We start from the raw sequence: 25,429 nt of genomic DNA on the forward strand, positions 1-25,429 counted from the left end.
TCCACCTCCCTTCCCAACTAAGACTGAATTAAGTTCTCCAGCTCACACTTCCGTGTCACCCTAAATTTATATCTATTACACCTTCTTGTTACTGGCTATTTACACGACGGCATCACCCAGTTAGATTTCAAAACCCTGAGACTGTGGTTTACTCTTCATTTTATCCCCGTGGCACAGAATATAAACCCCACATATATTCATTGTATGTTTATTGAATGGATAAGGAGGGTGAACTGGTACAAGTTTTCCAAAGGGTATTTCAATCAAATATATTAAGTCCTTAAAATTCATATTCTTTGACTCACCAGTTCAACACTTAGGAACGTGTCCTAACCAAAATGTACACAGAAAGTTGTATATACAATGATGTTCCTCTCAGGGTGAGTTTTAATCATGAAAATTTGGAAAAATGCAAGTGTCCAGCATTCAGTAATGGATTAAATTTTTTTCTATCTTTATAGTCTGTTTTTTAATCATGGTGAAATATACATAATATAACAATTTATCATTTTAACCGCTTTAAAGCGTACCATTCAATGACATTTAGCACATTCGCAATGTGTAACCATTACCACCATTTAGTTCCAGAATATTTTTATCACCCCAAAAAATCTTGGACCTGTTGAGTAGTCACTCCTCATTTCCCCTTCCCCATTCCCTGGCAACCACTATCTCCTTTCTGTATAGATTAACTATGCTGGATATTTCATATAAATGGAATCATACAACATGCGGTCTTTTGCATCTGGCTTCTTTCCCTTAGCATCATGTTTTCAAGGTTCACCAATGTTAAAGCATGGATTGGTACTATACTTCTTTCCAAGGCTGAATAATATCCACTGTGTGAATATACCATATTTTATTTTTCATTCATCAGTCGATCGATATTTACATTGTTTCCACTTTGGAGTACTGGGAATAGTGCCACTATGAACATCCATGTCCAAGTTTTTGGTTGAACACCTGTTCTCAGTGCTTTGGGGTATATACTCAGGAATGGAATTACCAGCTCATATGATAATTCTATGTTTAATTTATTGAGAAATTTCCATACTGTTTTCCACAGTGGCTGCACCATTTTACATTCCCATCAGCCATGCACAAGTATTCCATAGACTAAAATTTTAGTTCACAGTTTTGCAGTGCAAGACCCTCCTGCCATGAATAAAATAAAGTCTCTGCTTTTAAGAAACTGACATTTGGCTTAGGGAGTCAGGGAATAAACAAAATCAATATTAATCTTCTTCTGATTTTTTTTTTTCAGCCACTTAGAAATGTAAAACCCAGGGTGCCTGGGTGGTTCAGTGGGTTAAAGCCTCTGACTTCGGCTCAGGTCATGATCCCAGGGTCCTGGGATGGTGGAGCCCCGCATCGGCTCTCTGCTCAGCAGGGAGTCTGCTTCCACCTCTCTCTCTGCCTGCTTCTCTGCCTACTTGTGACCTCCATCTGTCAAATAAATAAATAAAATTTTAAAAAAATGTAAAGCCCATTCTTAATATGCAGGTCATACAAAAACAGGCTGCAAGTCCAATCTGGCCCAAGGTGCTATGGTTTTCTGACCTGTGGCACAGATTCCCGCTTACCAAGGCTGATTTGGCTGCTGCCAACCTGCCAGGTACAAAAAATCAAAGCTGACCCCTGACACGATTCCTCACCATTTATTACAATCGACCCTATCAGTAGGAAGAGGTAGGATTATTGTTCCGCCATGGGGTTTGGGAAGAATATGTACAGAACCCAGATGATCCAGTTAGATGCCTCTGGATATCCCTGGACAGTTGTATTGTGAAGGGGCAAGTGCTGTAACCCTGGCCTGAGAAGGGCAGGGTGACCAGGGGCTCAGACCACCACTGGGTAAGCCATCGGGATTTGACGAAATGCTAGTGAGGATGAGGATAGAGGATAGGGAGAGGATGAGTACCAGCTATGACTACAGGGGCCCTCGTTCATTCCAAGAGTCTCCCTCTTCCAATTTTTCCCCTTAGTAAAAGACACCCCTGGAATCTATGAAGGACCTGTGACTCAGTGATGTACAGAGAAGGGGATCTGCATAAGGCTTGAACTTTGGCCACCACGGAAGGGTGCCACTCAGATCTTCCATCAGGGGTGACTCTACCCAAGGGGTGTACTTAGCTGGCAGTCTCAGCCACAGTGCCTTCAGGATCCACTGCAATGTTTGATCCGAGGCTGTGCTCTTCCTAGGCAGACCCAACCAAAGACTGAGCACAGGGGAATTCTAGGGTCTGGCCATTTCTATCCAACAAAGGACTCCTCAATGTGCAATGATTTGGTAAAAGTCCGAGCTGTACTGCAGTATGAGCTTCTTCCTAGCCATCTCTCTTCCCTTCCCCTTTCTTCTCACAGGTTGAGATCTGGTCTGAAGACCTTTCCTACCCTCTCCGGCTCCCTTTCCTTCTTTTATTTCGTAGACATTAGCCTCAAGAAATCACTTGCATTTTTCACCCCATCTTGGTATCTGCTTCCTGGAGGACATAACATATAACCTAGCAATTCCCTTTCTAGATATTTACTCATGAGAACTGAAAACATATATCCAAAAAAAGACTTGTGCACAAATGTTCATGGAAGTTTCATCCCAAAACCAGAAACAACCCAAATGTCCAGCAACAGGTGAATGGATAAACAAATTAGAATATAGCCGTGCATATTAGTCAGGGTTCTCCAGAGAAATAGAACCAATAGGACGTGTGCATGTGTATTTATCCATTCATTCATTTATTCATTCATACAAAGAGATTTATTGTAAAGAATTGACTCACCTGATCATGGAGGCTGAGAAGTTTCAAGATCTGCAGTTAGTAAACAGGAGACTAATGAGAACCAATGGTGTAAGCTCCAGTCTAAGAGCGGGAGAAGACCAATGTCCTAGCTCAATCAGACAGGCAGCAAAATTCCCTCTTTTCCAACTTTTTGTTCTATTTCAGTCTTCCACTGAGTGGATTCCATTGTTCTATTTCAGTCTTCCATTGACCCACATTAGGGAGGATAATCTGCTTTACTCAGTCTACCAATTCAAATATTGGATGGGAGGGTCCCAAAAACACCTTCACAGACATACCCAGAGTAATGTTTGACCAAATGTCTGGCATCCCATGGCCCAGTCAAGTTGACTGTGTTTGCTTACTTTTTGTGTGTCAGTGTCTGACTATAGCTTGGTGATACTCAGTGATACTCAGTGTGGGGTCTCCTTAAGATTCTCTCCCTCTCCCTCCTCTTCTGTCCCTCCCCCTGCTTGCGCTCTCTCTCTCTCTCTCTCAAATACATCTTTTTAAAAAAATCTACATTTATTAAAGCTATTTAATGGCCAGGGAAGATATTCTTTATAAAATATTTGGTGGGGAAAGAACACATTATAAGACTGTGTGTACAGTAGGATTCCAATTTTAACAATTACACAATTGCAAAGAAATACAAAAAGGTTTAATAGTAATTAGTTCTGAGTAGTAGGATCACAGGTGATATTTGTTTTCTTTATAGTTTTATTTCCGAAATTTTAAAAATAAACACTGGACATTTATAACTAAGGAAAATGTTATTTTAAGACATTAAAATGAGGCTAAGATAGAACAAGTGATTTTACCTTAAGCAAATTCAAGATAGCAATTTTTGTGCTAATAGATCATCTAAGGAATATAATGAACAAATGTGTGCATTCACAGTGAATTTACCCAACAAGCTGGACTAGCGAGAGCCAGAGGTTAAAAGAACCTTGAACGCAAGTAAATTGATAATGTGTATATTATGTTTGTGCTGCAAAATTTCCAACCCACAAGTAAGAAATGTCTAAACTAAGTCCTCCTCAGTCCAGGGAACTTGGCCTGTTGCCTACTCATTAGTGAAAAGCCTTACAGGAAACATCAGGCATGTCTTATTAAATAAACTTAAAAAGCATGCTCCTAAATGACTGTTTGCCCATGGAGACAGAGACACAGTGTTGAGCACTGTCTGTGACAATTGCCTGAATTAACGGTCGTACCAGAAAAATTAATCTTGATATATGGCTCAAGGTTTTGGTTCTGCTAATGGAGACAGGCTCAGAAGTCCAAGGTTTTAACACACAGAATCCGCAACAGTGAGTCTCCCTCTAAGCAAGCAGCACAGCTCACTCAGGCACGATGTCTGTGCTACGGCACATACATTTAAAAAAAAAAAAAAAAGCTGTTTCAGAATCAAGGAAATTCATAGTTGTGTATTTTACATTTTGGTCTTTGTGTGGTTCTGAGAATACTATCCAAGGAAAGTGGTTTTCTGACATAAATGCCAATGAAACATAATTTCTTTAAGAGGAGATGCAGTACCAGCAGACCGTTCTCAGAGATGAACGTTTAGCCTTGAGGAAAATTACCAGCCCTGGTATTGTGATCAGAGTGAAATGTACCTCTCTTAACCACTCTGGGCAACACTTTGATGAGGGAGTGTTGTGCTTCCATAGTTCCTCTATGTAGCCTCCTGCTCTCCCACCTGCACCACATCTATAGTTTGGTAAAGCTGCAGCTGGCTAAAAGATGCTCACTCTTTCTATTTTTCCCAATATCATGTTTTTCAAGGCTCTGGGATCCTAAAGCACAAAAGATCATAGGGGCATTTGGTATGTGAAGCAGAAAGCAATTCCAGTTAGTAAATATTTGTGCCTCACTCTTTCCTTTTATTTCTCAATCATTATGAGTAAGAACAGTAATTGCTAACATTTAGAACGGACTTCATGAGCATGCCACCTGTGCGGGTTACGCGGGGCACCACACTCCAAACAACCCTGCACTTGGCTTAGTGTTTGGCTACTGCCATCTTCATAATTTTTCGTTTTGCCCTGGGCCCCAGAGATTATGTAACCAATCCTATTAACATTTGGAGGGCAGACTCTATTTATAAACCTTTACACACACTAAACTGAGTGGCTGGAGTATCCCCTGTGTAAATTTCCACCATCTCTTAAGATAAACTACAGAAGGCTGTTTTCCAGCCACTAAAAAATGTCTAACTCAAGAGGAGGGGAGTGCTCAGCAAGTTCCTCTTAGCAACCTACACAAACTTCTGGTTTTGTTTGTTTGTTTTAAAGTTTTTTATTTATTTATTTATTTATTTATTTATTTGACAGAGAGAGATCACAAGTAGGCAGAGAGGCAGGCAGAGAGGGAGAGGGAAGCAGGCTCCCTGCTGAGCAGAGAGCCTGATGCAGGGCTCCAGATCCCAGAACCCTGAGATCATGACCTGAGCTGAAGGCAGAGGCTTAACCCGCTGAGCCACCCAGGCACCCTACAACCTTCTGTTTTTAAAAAGAAAAATTTTTTAACTTTTGCATTACTGCCTTATATCACAAATCCACAATTACTTCAGTTGTTATTTGCTAATTTTCCTATGAAAACCCAAGTTTCACGCTTTTCATCATTGAACTTCCAGCATCTAGCACAATGTCTGAAACATAATGGGTAATTAATAAATGTTTTCATAAATTGTGTGCAAAGCTTCTTGGAAAACATAAACATAGAAAAACAACAGCTCTGCTACAGAGCACAACAGACCATCACCATCCGTGTCAAGTCATGTAATTGCTTGATGCTGATGGATGCAAAATAATGCTTTTATGGCCCTTTGTAAAATAAAAGCTCATTTAAATAAACAGTGCTTGGGTCCCTGCTATCTGTTTGGTATTGTGCTATATGCCAGAGGCTTTTCGGTAGGTGATCCCTCATCTCCAAAAGTTGAATCTGATAGAGCAGGGAATGATTCTTAATCTGTGGTCTGGTTAGGGTCCCTAGGACCCTTTCAAGGGGTCAAAACTATAGTAAACATTATTTGCCTTTTTCATGGGTAGTCTCTCATAAATATAGAGCGGAGCTTCCCAGAGGCTACATGACGTGTGATGAAGGATAGTGGAATGTGTGCTTGTGTGTTATTACGACCTAAAACTTTCTCCATTTTAAATTCTAGTTCAGTAAGTATTAACAGCTGTAACCCACATAAGCCGAACTCTTTGGCGTCTTACATAATCTGTAAGAGCGTTAAGAGATTCTGAGACCCCAAAATTGGAAGGACCGTTTGCAACATAGGCCGTTGGCAACAAAGAACAGCTGTAGATGAGTATGGGGCCTAAAATGTGAGGTCTGAGTTCCAATCTAAAGGTTGAGAGCGGCCTTTAATCAGGAGGAAATAGGATGGACAGGTGGAGAAAATGACCGAGAAGGGTCTGAGCGCGGGCAGCCCCCGCACGGGTCCTCAGGGAGTGCTTCCACGATGTGCAGAAAGCCCTGGGGAGGCAGGCCCACCCCCTCCGCAAGGACACAACGCCTCCTTTCCTTTCACACTCAATACCAGAGGCTGCAAATTCTTCTCTTGCTGGTCAGCGATCTAATAAAAGCCAGGGCATAACTTGGCCGAGACAGGAAATCATATGGCGGTCTCTAATGTTTAAAACTCTGGGTAGCAATAATTGTAAAGTTCGGCATAAGGGTTAAAATGTCTGCTTCCTATCTTGGAGGGGTAGCAAGGGGAACACCCCGGCAAGGCAGAAAAGGGCGGGAAAATAAAGCACTAAAGAAAGAAAGCGCGGGCTTGGGGGAGGGGAAGAGGCCGCGCAAAAAGCCAATGAATGAGAACGAGGCTGCGGCACGTAGTCCCCGCCGCCCGCCTGCGCAGGCGCAAGCCCGGCGATCTCGCGGGAAAGAACCGTTGCCGGTCTCGGCGTTGAGCCCAGCTCCGAGGGGGTGGAGGCGGGAGTGAAGTCTCGCGAGAAGAGGCGGTTTCGTAGCGGAGCCTTCTGGCTGAGAGTGTCTGAGGAGCCGCCGCCGCATCCGCGGACGGTTTACTGAGCCCGTTAGTGCCCCTGCCAAGCGAGACTCCCGTCGCTGTCATGTCCCGCTACCTGCGCCCCCCCAACACGTCTCTGTTCGTAAGGAATGTGGCCGACGACACCAGGTGTGTACAGAGGAGGGACCCTGGGCCTACCCCGGGAGGCCGCGGGCTCTTGGGGAGGACCCGTGCGGCGGCGGCGGTGGCGCGCTGGGCCGGGGGAGGGGAAGGCGAAGATGGCGGGTCCCGCGCGGGTTTTCGGGCCCCAGCTAGGCCGCGCCGCCGGCTCAACCGCCGCGGGGGAGCGAGGGCGGCTCCCCTGGTCCTTCCAGGCCGCCGCGGGGAACGCGGCCGCGTGGCTGGGCTTCGGCCCCCCTCCCCCTCCGCACCTCAGAGCCCCTTCCTCCCCGTTTCCTCTCAGCACGTCCAGCCCCCGCCGCGGCCTAACATCCGTTCCCCATTGATTTGAAGTTCACGTTCTTTGGGGTACACGCCCCCTCGGCCCAGGGTTTTGTGTTTTCGGGTTTTTTAATTTTGGGGTTTTTTGTTTGTTTTTTGCTAGTTAAAGAATTGCAAGGAAATAACGGGATCGGGGGAGGAGCGTGTATGGCGAAGCATTCGCAACCCTTTTTTTTCGTTGTGTTATAGTTCTGATTTTTGAAACGTTGGAGATGTTTGTAGAAAAGGAATGTCAAAAATTGGTAGATAAAATTATTCCAGTTAGACGGTGCGAACTAGTTCTTCTTATTTCCCGGAAATAACTGGTCACCCTTTGAGAAGTGAGGCTTAGGAAGTCTCTACCATTTGGATGTTAATAAGCTAAATTGGATTAATCCAGACCGTGCCTTTGTTCCCACCAATTGTCTTAATTGCTTGTAGTTGCCGTCAGAATTTTTTGGAATAGATCGTATCACTAGAAGAGACGTTATGTTTCACACAATCACTCTACCCCCCGAACAGTCAAATTTATTTTGGTAGCCTTGTGTGATTTACATTTTATCGTCCTGACTTTAAGTAGGAAAGTAATTCGTGTTCTAGCATCTAGAAAATTTCTCCCTTGTTTTGACCTTTCATTTAAGGAATTATATATATTTGTGACCTCTGTTTTTCAAACCTTTATCTACCTTCTACTAGGTGTCTAAACCTGTCGCTAAAATTTTAGGATGAAAGTGCTTGGTATTGAGAATACTAATGTTGGTTTGATACTGTAAAAGTAAAACATTAGTATATGCAACCTAATACTGCTATGCCTTTTATGAAAAATTAAAGGTGTGATTAGAAACTAGATAAATTTGTGATCAAATTTCCTTAGATGTCCTTAACTGTTGTTAATGTAAAGTAATAGATTTTATTACAAACTGCATTATCTTCCAAAAATCTTGGATCTTAGCATTCCTTTTTCAAAAAGTAGGTTGCCTGGTTATTTTTCCTGTGCTCTTAAAGTTGCCTCTTGATGTTGAGATTTAGAAAGCTTGTCTGTTTCTGGTCACCCAGGGATACAGCACATTCCCTGTCATTAATTGACAGATTACAGAAAGTTACCTGTTTCTTACAAAGAAATTTTTTTAAAGAAGTGAACGTAAAAATTGGGGGTTTTTTTTATGATGTTTTAGGTCCGAAGATTTACGACGAGAATTTGGTCGTTATGGTCCTATAGTTGATGTGTATGTTCCACTTGATTTCTACACGCGCCGTCCAAGAGGATTTGCTTATGTTCAATATCCTTTCTTCAGATGGCTGATTAGTGAGGGGTGTTGAAGTTTGAAATTCAAGTTTATGTAAGAGGTAACATCTAAAAAGTAGTTTACTTTTGTCTTCTAATGTTTAATGTCTTCAAATTTTTGAAAATTGACTCACACATTGCTCTTAACTATTTCTTAAAGTTAATCCAAAAATAGTAAAATATTTAAATTCCCGTTCATGATGCTGAAACTCAAATCAATGATGATAAAATGTGATTTAAATTTGAATACACTCTGGTTGCTACCACCTTTAATGTAAGTCAAATTAAAAGTTAATATGTTCTTGTGCTTAGCAATTAAAGTTTGGTATTGTCTGTTAATTTGAATCACTTGATCAAAAACAAATTGTATAACAATGAGGTAAACTTCTTTAATATTGTCCCCTAATTTGCTGTCCTCTGTTGTTACCTCAGAGAATGTAAAGCTGTACAGTTATGGCGACCCCAAAGAGAAAGCATGAAAGAACCTTTAGAGTAGAGTTCAACACTTAAGGCAAGTAGACAAGCCAAAGACCTCTTAAGGATCAGGCTTGAAGAGAAGGGAGAGTTTGGGAAAAGAAAAATTAAAGAAAAGCTGGAAGAAGGACAAGCCTAATGGGAGACAAAGCCTCGCTTTATCTACAAAAGGGGGAAAAGGTTGTTTTTCAAAGTTAAAGATAAAGCCATCTGTCATATTTGGCCAAGCATCTCATGACAAGTCCTTCTGACAAGCACTTAAAGAGTTAAAGGTCAAGATGAAGTTGAATGATGGCCAAGATTAAAGGAGTCATACCTGATGTATCCTACAGAATAACTATTTTCCTTTTTTTTTATTTATTTTTTTTTTGTTAATGTTTTGTAAGCAGTTAATTTTCAAAACTATTCTGGTTTGGTCTAGTGACAAAACCTGTAAGTTGATTTATGTGGGCCTTTGATGTTGTGATTGTGGTCTTGTATAAATGCACTCTCTCAGCTTGTCAAGTTAAAGTGTACCAGGATATAATGTTGTTAAGCTTAAACTCGGCATATTTCTGTTTCGGACCAGATGGTCAGATCCCATAGGGTAGAAGGCAGTGCTTTTTGGAATAGCATGAGGTTCTGGGGTCAAGCTGACTCCACACAGCCATGCTTAAAGGGGAGAGAGGTGCTAGCACTGGGAACTACCTAGAAACAATCTTTGGTGGTCTTGTAAGGTCAAATCCACCAGACATAACTACCTGTTTATAGATTTTAAAGTGGCTGTGGGAGGTGGGGGCGCACACATACTCCAGACTTCTAAACTTAGCTCTGTGAAGCCTGCTGGTCCCTGCACTGCTTTAGCACATACCATCAGTTAGCCCTGAGTGGATTGCAGCAGGCCTTATCCCTTGTATGGGTGCCTAATCAGGATCTACAGAAAGTCATTCCCTGACCCAGAATTTTAGGTGACATTACTTCTTCAGTGAGACGGCAAAGGTTTGGGCTGTGGGCGTCGGCGAGGAAAGATTGTTACTGATTAAATTCAGTGGGTCTCTTGAAACTTAGGAGGGGTCCCAGTGAGATCTAGGGGAAATGTTGAAAGCTTCTACCTCAGCAAAGGTAGTGATCAAGGACAGTTGGGGGAATTGGTTGCAAAGCTCTGTTACAGAGAGGATAAGAGCTATATTTGGCTTGCTTAAAAAAAAAGGTGATGCTTTCTGGCTTACAATGTTGACCTGATTTTACCTGGTTTGGGGTGGCCTGGGAATCAAGATGAACAGTAGTTTGACTCAAGAGTATGTAGTACTTGGGCCAGAGGAGAGTTGTCATCTAAAGGAGAATCATATACTTCTTATACACAGTCTTTCCATGGTCTTAAAATAATTGAAAATGAGTAGGTCTCAGGATTTTGCAAAGATACCGAGTACAAATTTCTCTATAACTAGCATCCAAGTGATATTTGACCCTATTCCCAGTTAACCTTCTCTTACCACGTATAGTAGAACTTTGCCGTAGTTCATCCAGCCCAGGTCTGTTTTTGAGGGTAGATCCAGAGAATGAGTTAATCTCAGTAATTTTTACACCTTTTAATTTTAATCCTCTAAAAAGTAAATTATATTCTGTCTTCTGGCATAGTAAGTAGTATACCATTAAGGGAACTTCTAGTATTTTAAAGCCCATCTACATTAACCTTGAGGGGTGTTCAGTTTATAGCACTCAATGTTCTAAACTCCCCATCAGCCTTTGCCTTTTCGTGTTGAAAAACACCCCATGATTTAGGACTTGGGGAAATCTGTCTTTCATTAACATATACATAGTAGCTTCAGGAAGAGAGAGCTGGGAACTTGCTATTGTCCTTAATTCCTTTCAAAACAAAAGATAAATCTGGTGAGGCAGACCTTTTAATATCTGGAATAAACTGTGGTATCAGTCTTGAAGGAAGTGTGTCTCTTTGAGGGTGTTTTTTAATCAGCTCAAGATCTGTACTCTTGTCTCTCAAATTTGAGAAAAAAATGGACAAGTTGCAAGAGTGATTTTTAGGATAGAATGAAAATCTACACTATAACTTAACCCAGTTCCCTTTCCAAAGCTTTTATATCAGCCACTGCTCTGAATATTTGCTTGGCTTCATCAGAATGGTGGTTTTAGGAGAGGAGCTAAATTTGGGCAGAATAACTTTGTAAAGCCTAGAGAGTTCTCATAGTTAATTGCTGACAGTGAGGGAAGAGGGCAGGCAAGACAACCCCCTCTCCAATCAAAAACCGGTACCGGTAGTTCCTGTGTCAGATTTATAAATGTTATCTTGAAATTCTCAAGTTGAAAACCAGTGCCAGACCCACTTCTTTGCGGGGAGCTGTGTGTTTAGTACATATGGTTAGGATTTTCCAGTCCAGGAATCTTTAGAAATGGTCTGTTATTTCTTGACCGCATGCTTTTATAGTCTATGCATGGGTGTAATATGTTTTTGGTATAGTGATCTTCAGTATTTAATGCTTGATTCTGTTTTGATACCCACAAGTGGGTAGCATACCAGTCTTCCCTGTATGGTATACATGAAATAATAGTGTTAGATATAGCAGAGAAAAACAGCAAAATAAACTTGAAGTTAATGTTTTATCTCTTGTAAGGTAAGGTATATTCTGCTTGCTTACACAAGAACTATTGGCATTTTCTTTTTTCCTTTGAAACAAAAATATGAAAAACAGTTTTGGTTTTATTTTCAGAAATTTTTGTTTTAGTATACAACATAGAACTGACATTTGTTTTTCTTTTTTGCTTCTGTAAAACTTGAAACTCAGGAAGAAAATTTTTGATAGGATTACTTGGTAGTTCAGCTATAACCAATCTTATTTTAATAACTTTATAATATGTAATCACATGTGTTTTCACATGTATACTGTAGGAAGTCACAAGTGCTTTAATGCTGTGAAGTGTCTATAGCTGAATCAGCCAACCTGAGTAAGTGAGGTCTGGATGATTTTCTAGAATAGTGAGAGACTGTGAATTGTTCCAGACCTATCAACCAAACGTTCATTTGTTATCAAAGTATGCAAAACTTCCCAAGCCCCTTAACATTTAGCACATTTGAGGATGTCCGTGATGCCGAAGACGCTTTACATAATTTGGACAGAAAATGGATTTGCGGACGCCAAATTGAAATACAGTTTGCACAGGGGGATCGGAAGAGTAAGTACTCTTATGCTTAATACATGTTTATATATAGTACGTCATTTTTAAACAGTGCATTGATACCTCTTTTTGGAACTATTCACAATTTGTCTATCTGTTCAAAATCTAAAAAGAGTTCTCACATACTTTGCAAAAAGTTAGAATGTGAAGATCAGAATGCCTGAAATGTGTTTGGACTTACAAGAATGTGGATTGATACAGTCTGCTGTGCCATGTTTTTAATAATTGGGGGTGGAGTTAAAAGGGAAATAATTTGGAAACTGTTGGGTCTTTTCAGTCATTTCTCTTTATAAAGATATTCAAGGTATAATTGGGTATTTGACTGCTTGGCTGTGGAAATGAACAGATAGAATAAACCTGAGAAAGATTATAAGCTAAACCTAGAATTGGTTTTATATTAGTCTGTGGTTTTTATTATGTGGGTAAACACCAGGTGTTAGCCACATACTAATGATGCAGGAGTATAGGCTTTGAAGTCAGGTAGACCAGGGCTTAACCATTTTGTTACCTTGGGCGAGATACTAAAAGAGATGAAAATAGCTGCTGAAGAGAGGAGGAGCATAGAGATTGACACTAGCTGCCAGTAATTCTCTGGTTCTTGGGTATTTGCTGTCGTATTTATATAAACACGCACACTTCCCAGTATCGCTTCGTAGACTTGAATAAGCTAACAGGAATTCAGGACTGTCCAGGGATGCAGGTATGTCTAAGGCATCCAGTAAGTGCTCTTTTCCACTTTTATTTTGATCTCTCTGAGCCGTTTGACCATATAGCCCTGCATTTTAATACTAAAATATTGTTCGTAAGTGTTTTGTCATTGTTAATTATGTTCCTAATAAAACCACACAGAACAATTCCAAATTAGCATATGGTTCAATGGTTCATATTTTAATTTGGAAATCTTAAAAATGTAAATTTTTTTAATGTTGAAATAGTTGGCATATTTTTGGACAACAAGCTAGATGGTGGAAAAGTCTCTGACAAAAAATAGTTGGGAAGATAATTGAGAGTATCATTTTTAACATGAAACAGTATTCTGATAGACACCCTAAAAAACAAATACCTTTTCCAAGACTAATAGTCTCAATTAACCTTGACACAGTTTGGGGGTGTAAGGGAAGAGAATACAGAAATTTTTCCTGTAATTTAAAGACTTAAAATACTAGGTTTTAATGTTTCTAAATATTTGTTCTATGTATTTCATTAGCTCCAAATCAAATGAAAGCCAAGGAAGGAAGGAATGTGTACAGCTCTTCACGCTATGATGATTATGACAGATACAGACGTTCTAGAAGCCGGAGTTACGAAAGAAGAAGATCAAGAAGCCGGTCCTTTGATTACAACTATAGAAGATCTTATAGTCCTAGAAAGTAAGTGTGATGTGTAGTACAGTAATCTGTCAGAAAAGATAAATGTTTGTTAGCATTTAATTTTATTTTTCTGTACACTTTAATTATATACATTGTATGCTTCATTGAAACTAAAAATATTTTAGTGCTTCATTTAAAAAGTTTTATGGCTCACGTTTTTTTAATTAGAAACTTTAGAAGACTGTAAATAGACATTTGTCACTGTTTGCTCTTTCTGATGTACTTTTTAGCAGTAGACCGGCTGGAAGACCACGGCGTAGCAGAAGCCATTCCGACAATGATAGGTAAATAACTTTGCTTTGAAAAAGACTTCTATGTTTTTCAATTTCAGAGTGAACTTTTGCTCTAAAAATAACAAATTTGATTAATATAGAATCTAATTTTTACTCTAATTGTATCTCTCCTCTGTTTTGAAAGATTCAAACACCGAAATCGATCTTTTTCAAGATCTAAATCCAATTCAAGATCACGGTCCAAGTCCCAGCCCAAGAAAGAAATGAAGGCTAAATCACGTTCTAGGTCTGCATCTCACACCAAAACTAGAGGCACCTCTAAAACAGATTCCAAAACACATTATAAGTCTGGCTCAAGATATGAAAAGGAATCAAGGAAAAAAGAACCACCTAGATCCAAATCTCAGTCAAGATCACAATCTAGGTCTAGGTCAAAATCTAGATCAAGGTCTTGGACTAGTCCTAAGTCCAGTGGCCACTGATAGTATAAACCTTGATATTTTTAGGCATGTATCATTCATTTACTCATAGTTTGGTTTACTTAAATTATCAGGAATACAATGTTGCAATGATGCTTAAAAAAACACTTGTCAGTTTTCCCTGTACCAGGCAAATGGTTATAATTAAAATGATATGCTGTTGAGAAGCCACTCTTAAGAGTCCAGTTTGTTTAATGTTACGGGCAGCTACCAATTTGTGGTGTCTCTGTATATTTTTGTAAAGATTCTCATTTTTTATGCTTGAAGTATTGGTGAAAAGATGTTGGTTGACCATAATTTGCAACATTGTCTTATTAAAAATAAACTTTCATATCCATATTTGGTAGAACTGTTAACCTAGAAATGTAGCTTGCTAATAAGATAGAATGATACAAAAGTGAAGTTGTAGCCACAGTACAACACTGACTGATCAGACACATTTAGGTTCAGGGTGGACCTTTTTGTCTTGTTAAGATGTCTAGGCCCGTGATAATAGTTAATTTATGACAGAGCGTGAAATAGTTCTTTTGTTAACCCCACCGTCTGGGGGAATGATGCCAACTGGGTTAAGTAGCATTTGGGGGAAGATTGAGGTTTTGACTGAAACATGGAGCCTTCACTGCTTTTTTCTGGTTTCTGTGAAGATTTGAAACATATAAACATCAGAAGAACTCACCTTAAAATTTAAGCAGGTCAATAATGGCAGAAATAATTTTAAGGGAAAAAAATGCTCTCAAGTAGTTACTCTCAACTTTAAGGAGCATTGTTGGTGATACTGCTTAGTTTTCTTACTGCTGTTAAAAAGCAGCAAGTAAATTGTTTCAGAGTAGATTTTGTTTATGCATATGCGTAGTGTAAACTGAATTTTGATGCTTATAGCACTCGGTCTGTGCATTTGTATCAAAATTTGCCTCCCACTTTATGAAGGAGGCTTGTTCTTCACACGTCAGCTTATTTCATGTGAGGCAAGTTGAAAGAGAACACTCCCATTCTAGGTGATTCTGTGGTGCCATGAAATTTAAAATATTTTGGAAAAAGAATTAAAGAGTCCCATCTCTGAGTTTGATTGATTATCAATGTAGTACCTGGCAGTACCTGACTAAAAAAGAAAACAAGACCCTAACCATTTATAATTTCTAGCGTTTCTCTGAGAGATCGTTTGTGGGGGGGCAATAAAAGGGACTTGTCCAATCTCATTTCAGAATAAAAGCTAGCATCTTTAAAAATTTTAGATTGCTTGCTTGCAGGTATGAGTAAGAAATATTGTGGGGAAATGATTCCTTTTAGAGGATTACTTTTTTCCAATTTTGGTTTTAGTAATATAGGCCTTGCCTGTAAAGAACAAAAAAGATGGTTTTTAAATACTGTTTGTGGAATGTGTTTAAAGGATTGATTCTAGAACCTTTGTATATTTGATAGTATTTCTAACTTTCATTTCTTTACTGTTTGCAGTTAATGTTCATGTTCTGCTATGCAATCATTTATATGCACGTTTCTTTAATTTTTTAGATTTTCCTGGATGTATAGTTTAAACAACAAAAAGTCTATTTAAAACTGTAGCAGTAGTTTGCAGTTCTAGCAAAGAGGAAAGTTGTGGGGTTAAACTTTGTATTTTCTTTCTTATAGAAGCTTCTAAAAAGGTATTTTTATATGTTCTTTTTAACAAATATTGTGTACAACCTTTAAAACATCAATGTTTGGATCAAAACAAGACCCAGCTTATTTTCTGCTTGCTGTAAATTAAGCAAACATGCTATAATAAAAACAAAATGAAGGAAATAATGATTAACTGGAATTATTATAGTTTTGGATGAGATTCTAAAATAACGATGGAAACAATTCTTTGTAGATTTAGGAATATTTTTAATCAGTGTTGCACTAGGCACAACTTTTCTTTGGAAATGATAGAACTTGCCAGAAAGGTACATCTTTTATATACTACTTTAAAATTCCTTATGTGATGTCAGAGTTGTTTCATGATTGCTTATTAAGCCCCTTGGGGTTAAATAACATAGAAATTACTGGTAGAATTAAGATAAGTATTAAAATGAAATTTGAGTCCGCTAATTGTAAATTTATATTTTCATTATTGGATGGACCAATAATTCTGCTCTTCCCGTCCTAAACAAGATGAATTGGGCCTTATATTTATGGCTTGATTTAAAATACTTTTGAATTGAATGTCAGTGAGCAGTTTAATATACTAAGTGATAACCACTTCGGGGAACTGGTTTAGGTATTTTATGGTTTGAATTCTAGCTGCTTTATAATGACAACAATTATAGCTGATACTTAGTATTTATGATGTGCCAGACACAGTCCTAAAACTTAATGTGTTAACTCGTTTACTTTTCACAAAACCCTAGGAGTGAGATACTTTGGTTTACCCCATATCGTAGGTGAGGAAATTGAGACATAAAGAAAAGGCTATAAAAGGCAGATCTGAAATTTGAGCTCAGGCCTGGTCCTTATTGATTTTTTTTTTAATGGACTGTGTTTTGATGAAAGTATACTGAGGAGATAGCCCATTGAAATTGTTCTCAGTCTTTGTGTAGAAACAGAAGGCCTGATGATTTCATTTTTATATTTATGTCACTAAATATGACTCACCCTATTTTCTTGAGAACTTTATAGTTATTTCTAAAGTGACATACCTAACCACTTCGAAAGGACTAAATTATAGTTGAACCATGATAGTTAGGATCCTATTCATACTTGATGAGGATCCTTACACAGTGCTTTAATTTTGGGCTACATAGTTCACAGCTGTGGATATCTGCTATGTGTCTGGCACTGTTGTCAGTATTAGAGCAGATCATATGAAGACTCAAGTGAAGACTGACACTTCACCTCTCTTTTACTTAAGATCTCTGCATTTTGTTTTGTTTTGTTTTGTTTTGTTTTGTTTTGTTTTGTTTTGCTTTGAAGCCAAGTAAGCAAGAAGAAAAATGACAGATAATGCTTCAGTGAGAAAGGAAAGGTGCTACATAGAGTATGAGCTGTTAAGTTTACAACCCAGGGAAAAGACCTGGGAACTATTGTACTATTCTCTTGAAAATTTGGCCCAGTAAGCTGCTACATCCAGTTCAACTAACAAAATCCTGTATACCACAGAGAAGAATAAAGAAAACCAAACTGACAAACATCCTTCTTTTATTTAAGACCAAACTGCAGCTGGAATACCCAGTACAGTTCTGCTTACTACACTTCAAGAAAGATCTGAGAAAGCGGAAAAAGAACCAAAGAAGGGCAGTTCAAGCGACCAAAGGGTGGGTGGAAGGTGCTGCAGTATGAATACTGTACGAATATTTTGACTCTGGTCTGAAAAGATAAAAGAATGTTATCGAAACTACATGGAATAATTGAAGTCCCTTCAAGTTTGAAAGTAAGCATTTTAGGACAAATAAAAGGAAATTCAACTTTGTACTTGTGGAAAACTAATCCCTAAATCTGAATAGGTTTATATTGATTCATGGGTAACAGGTCCGTAATAAATTACTGGAAACTAGGATGTCTGAATATCAAGGAAGACAGCCATAGTCTCTTACAGTGCCTCTATTGGTCTGTCTCAAACTGAATTGGGTGAGAAAAGGTATGGTCCAATATAAACTTTTTCTTGGTTATCTCTTAAAGTCAGTTCCATTTTTGCTATTGGCAAATCTTGCCGTTTATTCCAGTGCCAGTGTTTTTCTGCTTAATGATTTGCTTTGTTGGCATCTGAGTTTATTTACTTGTATGCCATGTGCAGTTTACATCTTCCTTACACTCTCCCAGATAAATTCCAATTATAATACTTGACATCTAGCTAAGAGGGTCCATCTCTTCTCACCTCGGTCCTAAGTCAGTATATTCAGCAAACATTTATTTACTGAGCCCTTACTGTGGCAAAAATTGTACTGGGTAATTGGGGAGAAAATTCACTTACTGAATAAATGTCTACTGAGCACAATCTAGTGAATCATTACAGTGTGGCCTCATTGTTTGAGGCATATTCGTAACTCTTTTACACCATTCGTATCTTAATGTAATTATAAAACCCAGAATACTATCAAAGATAATTTTGTGGTTATCAGCCATTTAAAAGTATCCAGTATTTCTGTTTGCATCCCATTAATACAAATAATGAAAAAATGTTTTAATCTGTAATAAACTGATTTATTGTGCAGTGACTGTAATATACTAGAGTCATATTAAATTGTTAACTCTGCCTCCTCAAACACATATTAGGAAATAATCCCCAAAATAAGTATTTAACTTTGCAATAGATATAAAGGAGACTCTGGGTGCTATAATTAGATTATTTTGAGGCAGACAGAGAGCTGTTATCCCAGCTGATTTAGTATGTTCTGTAATTGAGAAAATGTTCACCAGATTATACTTTTTAGTGATTTACATGTACATTTTATAGGGGACATGTTCTGTGTATAGTGAATAAATAACTTTTATAGTATCACAAAAATGTTTTGGATTCCTTAGTTCCTTATTAGGATATGAAGTTTGTTTATCTATACGTTGATTCTTCCATCACTCACATTTGATTTTTGTCAAATTTCTGCCGCATATTTTAAGCCTTTTATGTAAAGTTACTCATCTAAAAATATGGAAGTGTTTAAGCCTTTAATTTATTAGAAATTTTGAAAATACTGTAGAACACACATAACTGGGAAATAAGAAAGGGAGGTATTTTTACCCCCATTTGATTAAAAAAATGTTTTCAAACTTGCTTAACATCACACAGCAAATAAGTGGCAGATCCCAGGTTAGAGTTCATGGTTTTTTTCATTTGATGGTTCCTCTTTACTGTTTTGTGCCCCCCCTTTTTTTTAAATGGGAAATTTTTTATAACAATAAAAGTAATATAATGGAATATAGAGATCGCATGGAAGGAAGAATTAATAGATTTATGAAAAAAGATTCAGTATCAAAAAATATTTTGTTTGTAATCTTTCTGGATGAAAAAGAGATTAAATACAACATGAGATGTCACAGCTATTGTGACTCAGGCTCTCTATCCTGGCTTTCCAAATTTCAATCTTGTATTGGTTTTTGACCATATTCTTGTTTACAAAATCCTGAGATACTTTGAAAAAGGGAGGCTATGACTTAAGACAGCACAGTGACAGCTGAGGAATATCTTAACAGCATTTCTACCAGGAGGTCAGAGCTTTTTAGGAGTAAACTGCTCTCATTGATAAATGAAGTAAGCAGCCTATTTGTTGTCATTCAACTACTGACATTTTATAGATGTCAGTAGTTGCTATAGAAAAGTTTCCTTCTCTTGGTTTCTTTTTCCTCTGCCCACCCCCCCCCAACAGTGTTGGTTATGTTTATTGCATTGTGTTTATGTATTCCTAACAGTTGTTTCACCCTATTGAAGTTGGGACTCTATTTGGAATAAAAAGCAAGGCATGTAAATTCCTTTCATTGATAACTGACAGAGTAGTTTGTAATGAAGTAAAAAAGCCTTTGTGTCTAGTATTTTGTAGATCCCATCTCTTTGAATGCTAGAGTGAAATAAATTGGTCTAGGAGCCAAAAAATTGGGGGGTTTTTTGGGGTTTTGTTTTTTTTTTTTGGTTTTGGTTTTCCATAGGTTTAGCTCTGCCTTCCATGTTTGTGGCTGGGTAGGCTTTCCTCATTTGTGTAAGAGGCTTTAGAGATGTACTCTTCCTCCTGTTTTACAGAGTAATTGCCAATGAGAATGCAATTAAAGAAACTAGAAAACTTAACCCAAAACCCTTTGTGCTTGCTTTGGGGAAGAATAGAACGTAACCAGACACTAAGTGTAAGGATAGGTGATGTACCCAGACTCCCATCATACTGTACACTGCCATCAAAAAGATGATGACAAAATTCTAACACTGACCGAAGGCTCACGCGGTGGCTGACTTCAGCCTTAGAGGATAGAGGTTGGTTCTCTTTAATAACTTTTTGGTTCTCACAAGTTAAAAATAGTTTGGGAAAATCCTGTAGACTAACCAAAACTATTAGTTGTTGAGGACTGAGATGTTGATCTGATAGTTACTTTAGCTCTTGAAAACTTTATGGTTAGGTAAAAGCCTTTGGTACTCCCATCCTCAAGTCTGAACACTGGCCACGTGAGTCAATCCCAAACCAAAAACCTCATACATACGAAGTCCAAAACTAACATGCCTGGGCTGCAAACTATTAAATCCAGTGAAATTCCAGTGCAGTTAAATAATGTAACAATCCTTGGCATTGTTCATAGACTTTACACTGGGAATAGAACAGGAAAAAAAATGAAGACTCAAATTTTTATTTTCTCCAAAATTAGTTATCTCCTGATTTGCATGATAAAGTAATGGCCTTGCCCTGGGGTTCACCTGTTGAACTAGTTGAAGCTACCCCTCTCACTTAGCAGATGTGGCTCTTGTGATGCCTTCCCCCACCTCCCAAAGATCCCTGGTGTAAATTATGCTTTTATATATAGCAGACAAATTGCAAGGGTCTTACAACTTGGGAGGAATTTTTGTTTTCTATAAACCTCAATCACCTTAGAATGTAGAAAAAGGGGAGAGGCAGGTAATTAGTCCTGCTGTATTTGACTTGATAATGAATCAGAAGCTTAGTTTCCATGAAGTATTCTGTGGCCTTTTACAGTTAAATCTGCTGGGGGTGGGTGGGTCATAATACAGTGTGTCAGTCAGCACACTGGTTGCCTCTTAAAAACCAGTCGTCCTTCCATTTTTCAGTTGGGTTAATTTATGTGCATTCTAAGAGTAAATGTTAAAGATAGTCATAACAATTTTTTATGAAATACAATTAAGCCACTGGGGGGGAAGAAGCAATTTTATTTTTTAATTTCATGCTAAATTCACATATGTACATTAAGTACTATGTAAACTTGAATTTAGGTTAGCATTATTTGACTTGAGCAATATCACCTCACCTCAGTTCATTTGGAGAACTACAGCTTGGCCCTTTGCTTTAAAAGGTCAAAAAGTTGCCAAATTGGAATAGGGCACTTAGAATTGAAATTTTAAATTGACTCTCCACACGCTTGTAATTTACTGTTAGCTGTTATATTTAGGTAAAACATGTTATCAAGGTTATTATGCAAGAAATTACATCTTTTGCATAAATGGTCCCCTGGGTTGCACTTAGACTAGTAACAAAAAATATATATACTGACAAACACTAAACTATATTTGTTATAGATTACAAAAGTTATTGAAAGAATGAATCTTTAAGGTTGGAGGGACCCTTTAATAGTTAATCTTTGGGCTTAAGGAAGAAAAATTAAACAGTCCCATACTGCATTTCACATCTCTTAAAAATAGGAAGTGTTTTAGCAGCTTAAAACCTTTACAGTTATATAAAACTTATTACACTAGGATTTACTTTGAAATATAGTTTACAACCAGATCAATTATACATACACTGGCACTTTAGCACAAGGGCAAACTTTAAAAACAAATTATTTTGGACCTTTAAAATCAGGCCATAGTATAAAAACAGAGTCCATGGTCTTACATTCAGCAAATTCATACTAAAATATTCTATTTTTGTAGGATAAATGCCAACAAAACTTTACATATGCTACAAGTTTATTACATATATTTACATGGCTCTTTCCTAGGTACTTAAAACTTTCACATTATACAGCTCCCCACTTTTTAAGTTTTATAGGGAATGATTTTGAGACCAGATCACTGTCAGAATAGCTTATGCAGTGCTATAGTATAAAAATGTATTCTGAAAGCTACTCAGTAACCACCAAATACTGTTTCTGTAAAAACGGGTTTTGGTGCGTTTGTTAGCAGACCTACTGCATGAAAGAAATGGCCACTGGGTATATGGTCTCATTCTAAATTGGAAAGCCTCTAGTGCCCTTTCCACATTCACCAGCATACAGTTCACTAAAATGCAACTATTCGCTAAGAAAAATTCACATTTTTTTGGCAGTGCATCAGGTTGTTGGCATATTACTGGTTTGGATGTTTCTAGGACTTCCAACTGTCAAATATTCAACTACCTTTCAATCCCTACATGTGTTTTAACTTGGATGCTTATAAGCAGATTGACTTAGCTTTCAACAAGTAATCTGATCCATGAACGATACTCTTAACTTAGTATTTGATTACCATTCCCCAAATCTGAATTTGACAGGTTTGAGAGTTACGCAGTTGAGAACACAGTATCAACGTTACAATTATCAATAATTCAGTTAATTTTAAGTTGCACTGATACTACCATTATGTCACAGTGCACACAACATGTAAAATAGATAAGATGAAGTCTGTACTTTCTACATTAGCAGTTTTACAAATAGATTAATTCCCTAGTGAATTTGGCCTGAAACAATGGACAGCTACCCTGAAATATAACTAAATTTAAACATTAGTATTTTATCTTATTTTATACCTGTACTTTAAGTAAGGTTTTAAGTTGAAATGTCATTATCTCCTTATCAGAAGGATTAAAGGAAACTGGAACCCAGTGGCTTGGTGGTTTAGGAAGAACACTTGGTGATGGTGGCTCACTAAACTTGGCTCCGGCATAGTTCTGATTAGTTTGAGACTTAAAAAGTAAGCTAGGACTTGATAAGCTGGAGTTCCAGTTTTGATTATTTGGAAAATTTTTGTTCTTCCCCCCATTTTGCATGGCCTGCCGTGCAGCTGCTGATGAGGTGTAAGTATGTCCTCTTTCTTTTTTCTTATGAACAATCTTCATTTGGGAATTCTGATCCTTGGTCTTCTGTCTATTAAGCTGTTGCTGGTTCTTACTAACGTTTCTTGATTGAGGGGCTGGAATGTTGTACCTCTCTCCGCCACCCATCTTCAGCTTCTTTGTCACCTACAAGTCAATGGAAATAAAATACTTAGCAAAATTCCAGTAAGAAAAGTTCAAAAATTTAAGAAAGTTCTGTAGCCCCAACTTGTAACTCCAGAAATCATTTTGGAAAGACTCAAAACTGCTATCCAACTGCTTTAATAACTTCACTGTATGTCCACACTTAATTATGTGCACAACCTTTATTACCTTAAGAAAGCTTATCTGCAAATGTGAATAATCACGTGAAAAAAAAAAAGAACTGGTTACAGTTAAAAGGATAAGACATTCTTATAAAATTGTAAAAATAATTTTATACCTTTCAGTCTGTTTTTCGGATTGCAGGATTTCCACTACTTGTCCCCTTCCTTGCTGCCAAGCCCAGGATAATAGATGTTGCTTTCTGCTGGATCCTTTCCTTTGTCTCAATACAGAAGTTTTCATGGGCCGATCTGCTGAGTTCAGCCTAGGAGCTGAGGCCAACATCTGAGTCTCCTCAGCACACAAGTTTGAGAGAAGTCCTAGCTAGAAAAGAAAAGATTACTTCATTACTTCAATTCAAAAAACACGGGGGAAAGTGATCGCTTATATTTACTACGGAAATACAGTTAAGAATGGCTACTTCCTGAACTAATAAGTAAGATGGGAAATAATCTGGTAACTGTCGTCTTTAAGAACTCTTCTCGGCCTTGCGATCCAGGAACTGGGGGATTGGGGCGGACGGGAGTCTGCAAGTGCCACAACGAGTTCTTTTTTTTCCCCGGGGGAAGTTTTCAAAGTCTCACACGGATTTTGTCACTAAAACGTTCAAACCGGGCAACCATTAGCTTTTACAGCCATCCCAAGGAAGGGGCTAAAAATGAGTTTCCTAAAGAGAACATTTTAAAAATCTTTTTCGAAATTTCCAATCTTGCGACAGAGCACGTATCCTTTTTCGAAAAGCCTCCTCTCCCAACACGTCTACGTCATAAAAAGTGTCTCCTTTAGTTATGAACTCTCGACTCCTCCCCATTTTGAAGTTTTCACAGGCCATAACCTAAGCCGATTTTCATCTAAAATATACCCAAGAATGCCTCCTTACTGTGAGCATTATACATCCCAGGTTTCATTTACTATCCCAAAAAATCATTTACCAAACAAATACGCCCTCTTTTTGGAAGGGTTAAGGGCCTTGCACACTTATTTTAACAGCCCCTGAGTCATTCACCGCGCGAGCCCAGAAAGTTCGGGTCTTCCGACGAGGCCTGGCTTCCGGAAAGCCCACCGTTCTCGAGCCCGGCCCGGGTGCTCCCCGGCCCCCCGCGCCCGACGCGGTTTCCGGGATCTCGCCGCCCCTCGCCTCCTTCCCCCAACAATGGGGAGTGCGGCCGCCAACATGGCCGCTCCCGCGGCGCCGCTGCCACTCACCGACTTCAAGCTCGGATGGCGGCGGCTCCTGCTCGGCGTCGAAGCCCCCCTCCCTTTCCAGGGAGAGACGAGGCACGGAACGAACAAAGCCCACGGGCACCGAGGAGCTAGCTGCTGACCACCTCTGCGTCCCGACCCGACCTCCTCCTTCCGCCTCTACCGACAAAATGGAGGTGGCGACGAGCGCCGAAGCGGGGCCGGGGGGGACGGCGGCCAATCAACAGCGGCCGACGCGCCGCCCGGCCAATGATACGCGCGCCACCGCCTGTTGCTGGGGCCGGCGGGGGCGAAGGAGGCGAGCTTGTGGCCCGGGGTTTGAAATCCTCCTCGAGAGGAGCATGTCGGGAACAACTGCTGCGGTCGAGCCCACGGCCAGCCGGTCCCCGGACGCGCCCGCCCCGCTGCGCCCGCCCTGCTGCCCCCGGCCCCGCAGGGTGCGGCGGCGCCCATGACCCCCGGGGCCCGTCTTGCCCACGCGCGCTCGGCGCCCAGGAAGGGGCGTCAGCCCGGGCGCTCGGCGCGCGGGTCCTGCGGCACCGAGACCCCGACTGGTCCCCAGCCCCCCGGGGGCTTTACCGAAGCGGCCTCGGTTCCCGACTTGGGTTCGCTGGGCCGCGTGACCAGTTTTTAAAGCCGAAAGATGTGCGCCAAAGTTGCCTCCCGAGGCCTGGCCTCTGCGCACTTTGCTCCTGACGCTCCTCTCATTCTCCTCGGTCGCGAGAACTTCTTTGCAACCTCCAAAGCTTGCGGTTCCCTCTCGTGTCCCCGACCCCAGCCCCCAAACTTTCCGAAGTGGCCTCCCCTGTGAAGGTGTTTCCCACACATGCGCGGATCAAGTCAGTCAGTCCCCCCTGTGTGTCCCCACGGGTCCTTAACTTCAGAGAGAGCCCTTCATCGTCTCGCATGGTAACTGCTGGTGTCCCTATTTGTCACCCCTCTTCCCCACCAGGACCACCACACCCTCAAGGGGCGA

At 39.6% G+C, this 25,429-nt stretch overlaps 2 protein-coding genes across 7 annotated transcripts; one reads left to right on the plus strand and one right to left on the minus strand.

Moving 5' to 3' along the window:
• The first annotated feature begins 6,724 nt into the window (after nt 1-6,724).
• On the plus strand, nt 6,725-18,850 carry SRSF10 (serine and arginine rich splicing factor 10). 5 transcript variants are annotated; one of them, XM_080802382.1, is made up of 6 exons: nt 6,725-6,933; nt 8,421-8,525; nt 12,069-12,172; nt 13,383-13,545; nt 13,776-13,829; nt 17,420-18,850. In XM_080802382.1, the coding sequence occupies exons 1-6, from the start codon at nt 6,869-6,871 to the stop codon at nt 17,478-17,480; spliced, it is 552 nt and encodes a 183-aa protein (XP_080658508.1). In that variant the 5' UTR covers nt 6,725-6,868; the 3' UTR covers nt 17,481-18,850. The 5 variants fall into 5 exon arrangements, with proteins under 5 accessions (XP_080658508.1, XP_080658509.1, XP_080658506.1 ...); XM_080802383.1 differs by having other exon boundaries at nt 13,779-13,829; nt 17,420-18,844; XM_080802380.1 differs by lacking the exon at nt 17,420-18,850 and adding an exon at nt 13,963-16,030.
• Nucleotides 18,851-20,518: 1,668 nt separating this feature from the next.
• Nucleotides 20,519-24,629, minus strand: PNRC2 (proline rich nuclear receptor coactivator 2). Of its 2 annotated transcripts, XR_013966759.1 has the most exons (3): nt 24,457-24,629; nt 23,369-23,574; nt 20,519-23,073 (listed from the first exon to the last, which is right to left on the minus strand). XR_013966759.1 is itself a non-coding variant. In XM_080802392.1 (2 exons), exon 2 carries the CDS (start codon nt 23,053-23,055, stop codon nt 22,636-22,638), a length of 420 nt encoding a protein of 139 aa, XP_080658518.1. In that variant the 5' UTR covers nt 23,056-23,073; nt 23,369-23,506; the 3' UTR covers nt 21,049-22,635. The 2 variants fall into 2 exon arrangements, 1 of the variants encoding a protein (XP_080658518.1); XM_080802392.1 differs by lacking the exon at nt 24,457-24,629 and having other exon boundaries at nt 21,049-23,073; nt 23,369-23,506.
• Nucleotides 24,630-25,429: the final 800 nt, after the last annotated feature.

This window comes from Martes martes, assembly GCF_963455335.1.
Source record: "Martes martes genome assembly, chromosome: 4".
Classification (NCBI taxonomy): domain Eukaryota; kingdom Metazoa; phylum Chordata; class Mammalia; order Carnivora; family Mustelidae; genus Martes; species Martes martes.

Bases quoted from the DNA above. Each gene is read 5' to 3' on its own strand.
- SRSF10 (XM_080802380.1), top strand. From the start codon at position 6,869: ATGTCCCGCTACCTGCGCCCCCCCAACACGTCTCTGTTCGTAAGGAAT. The intron at 6,934-8,420 runs GTGTGTACAGAG...ATGATGTTTTAG, and splicing joins AATGTGGCCGACGACACCAG to GTCCGAAGATTTACGACGAG. The intron at 12,173-13,382 runs GTAAGTACTCTT...GTATTTCATTAG, and splicing joins TGCACAGGGGGATCGGAAGA to CTCCAAATCAAATGAAAGCC.
- PNRC2 (XM_080802392.1), bottom strand. From the start codon at position 23,055: ATGGGTGGCGGAGAGAGGTACAACATTCCAGCCCCTCAATCAAGAAAC.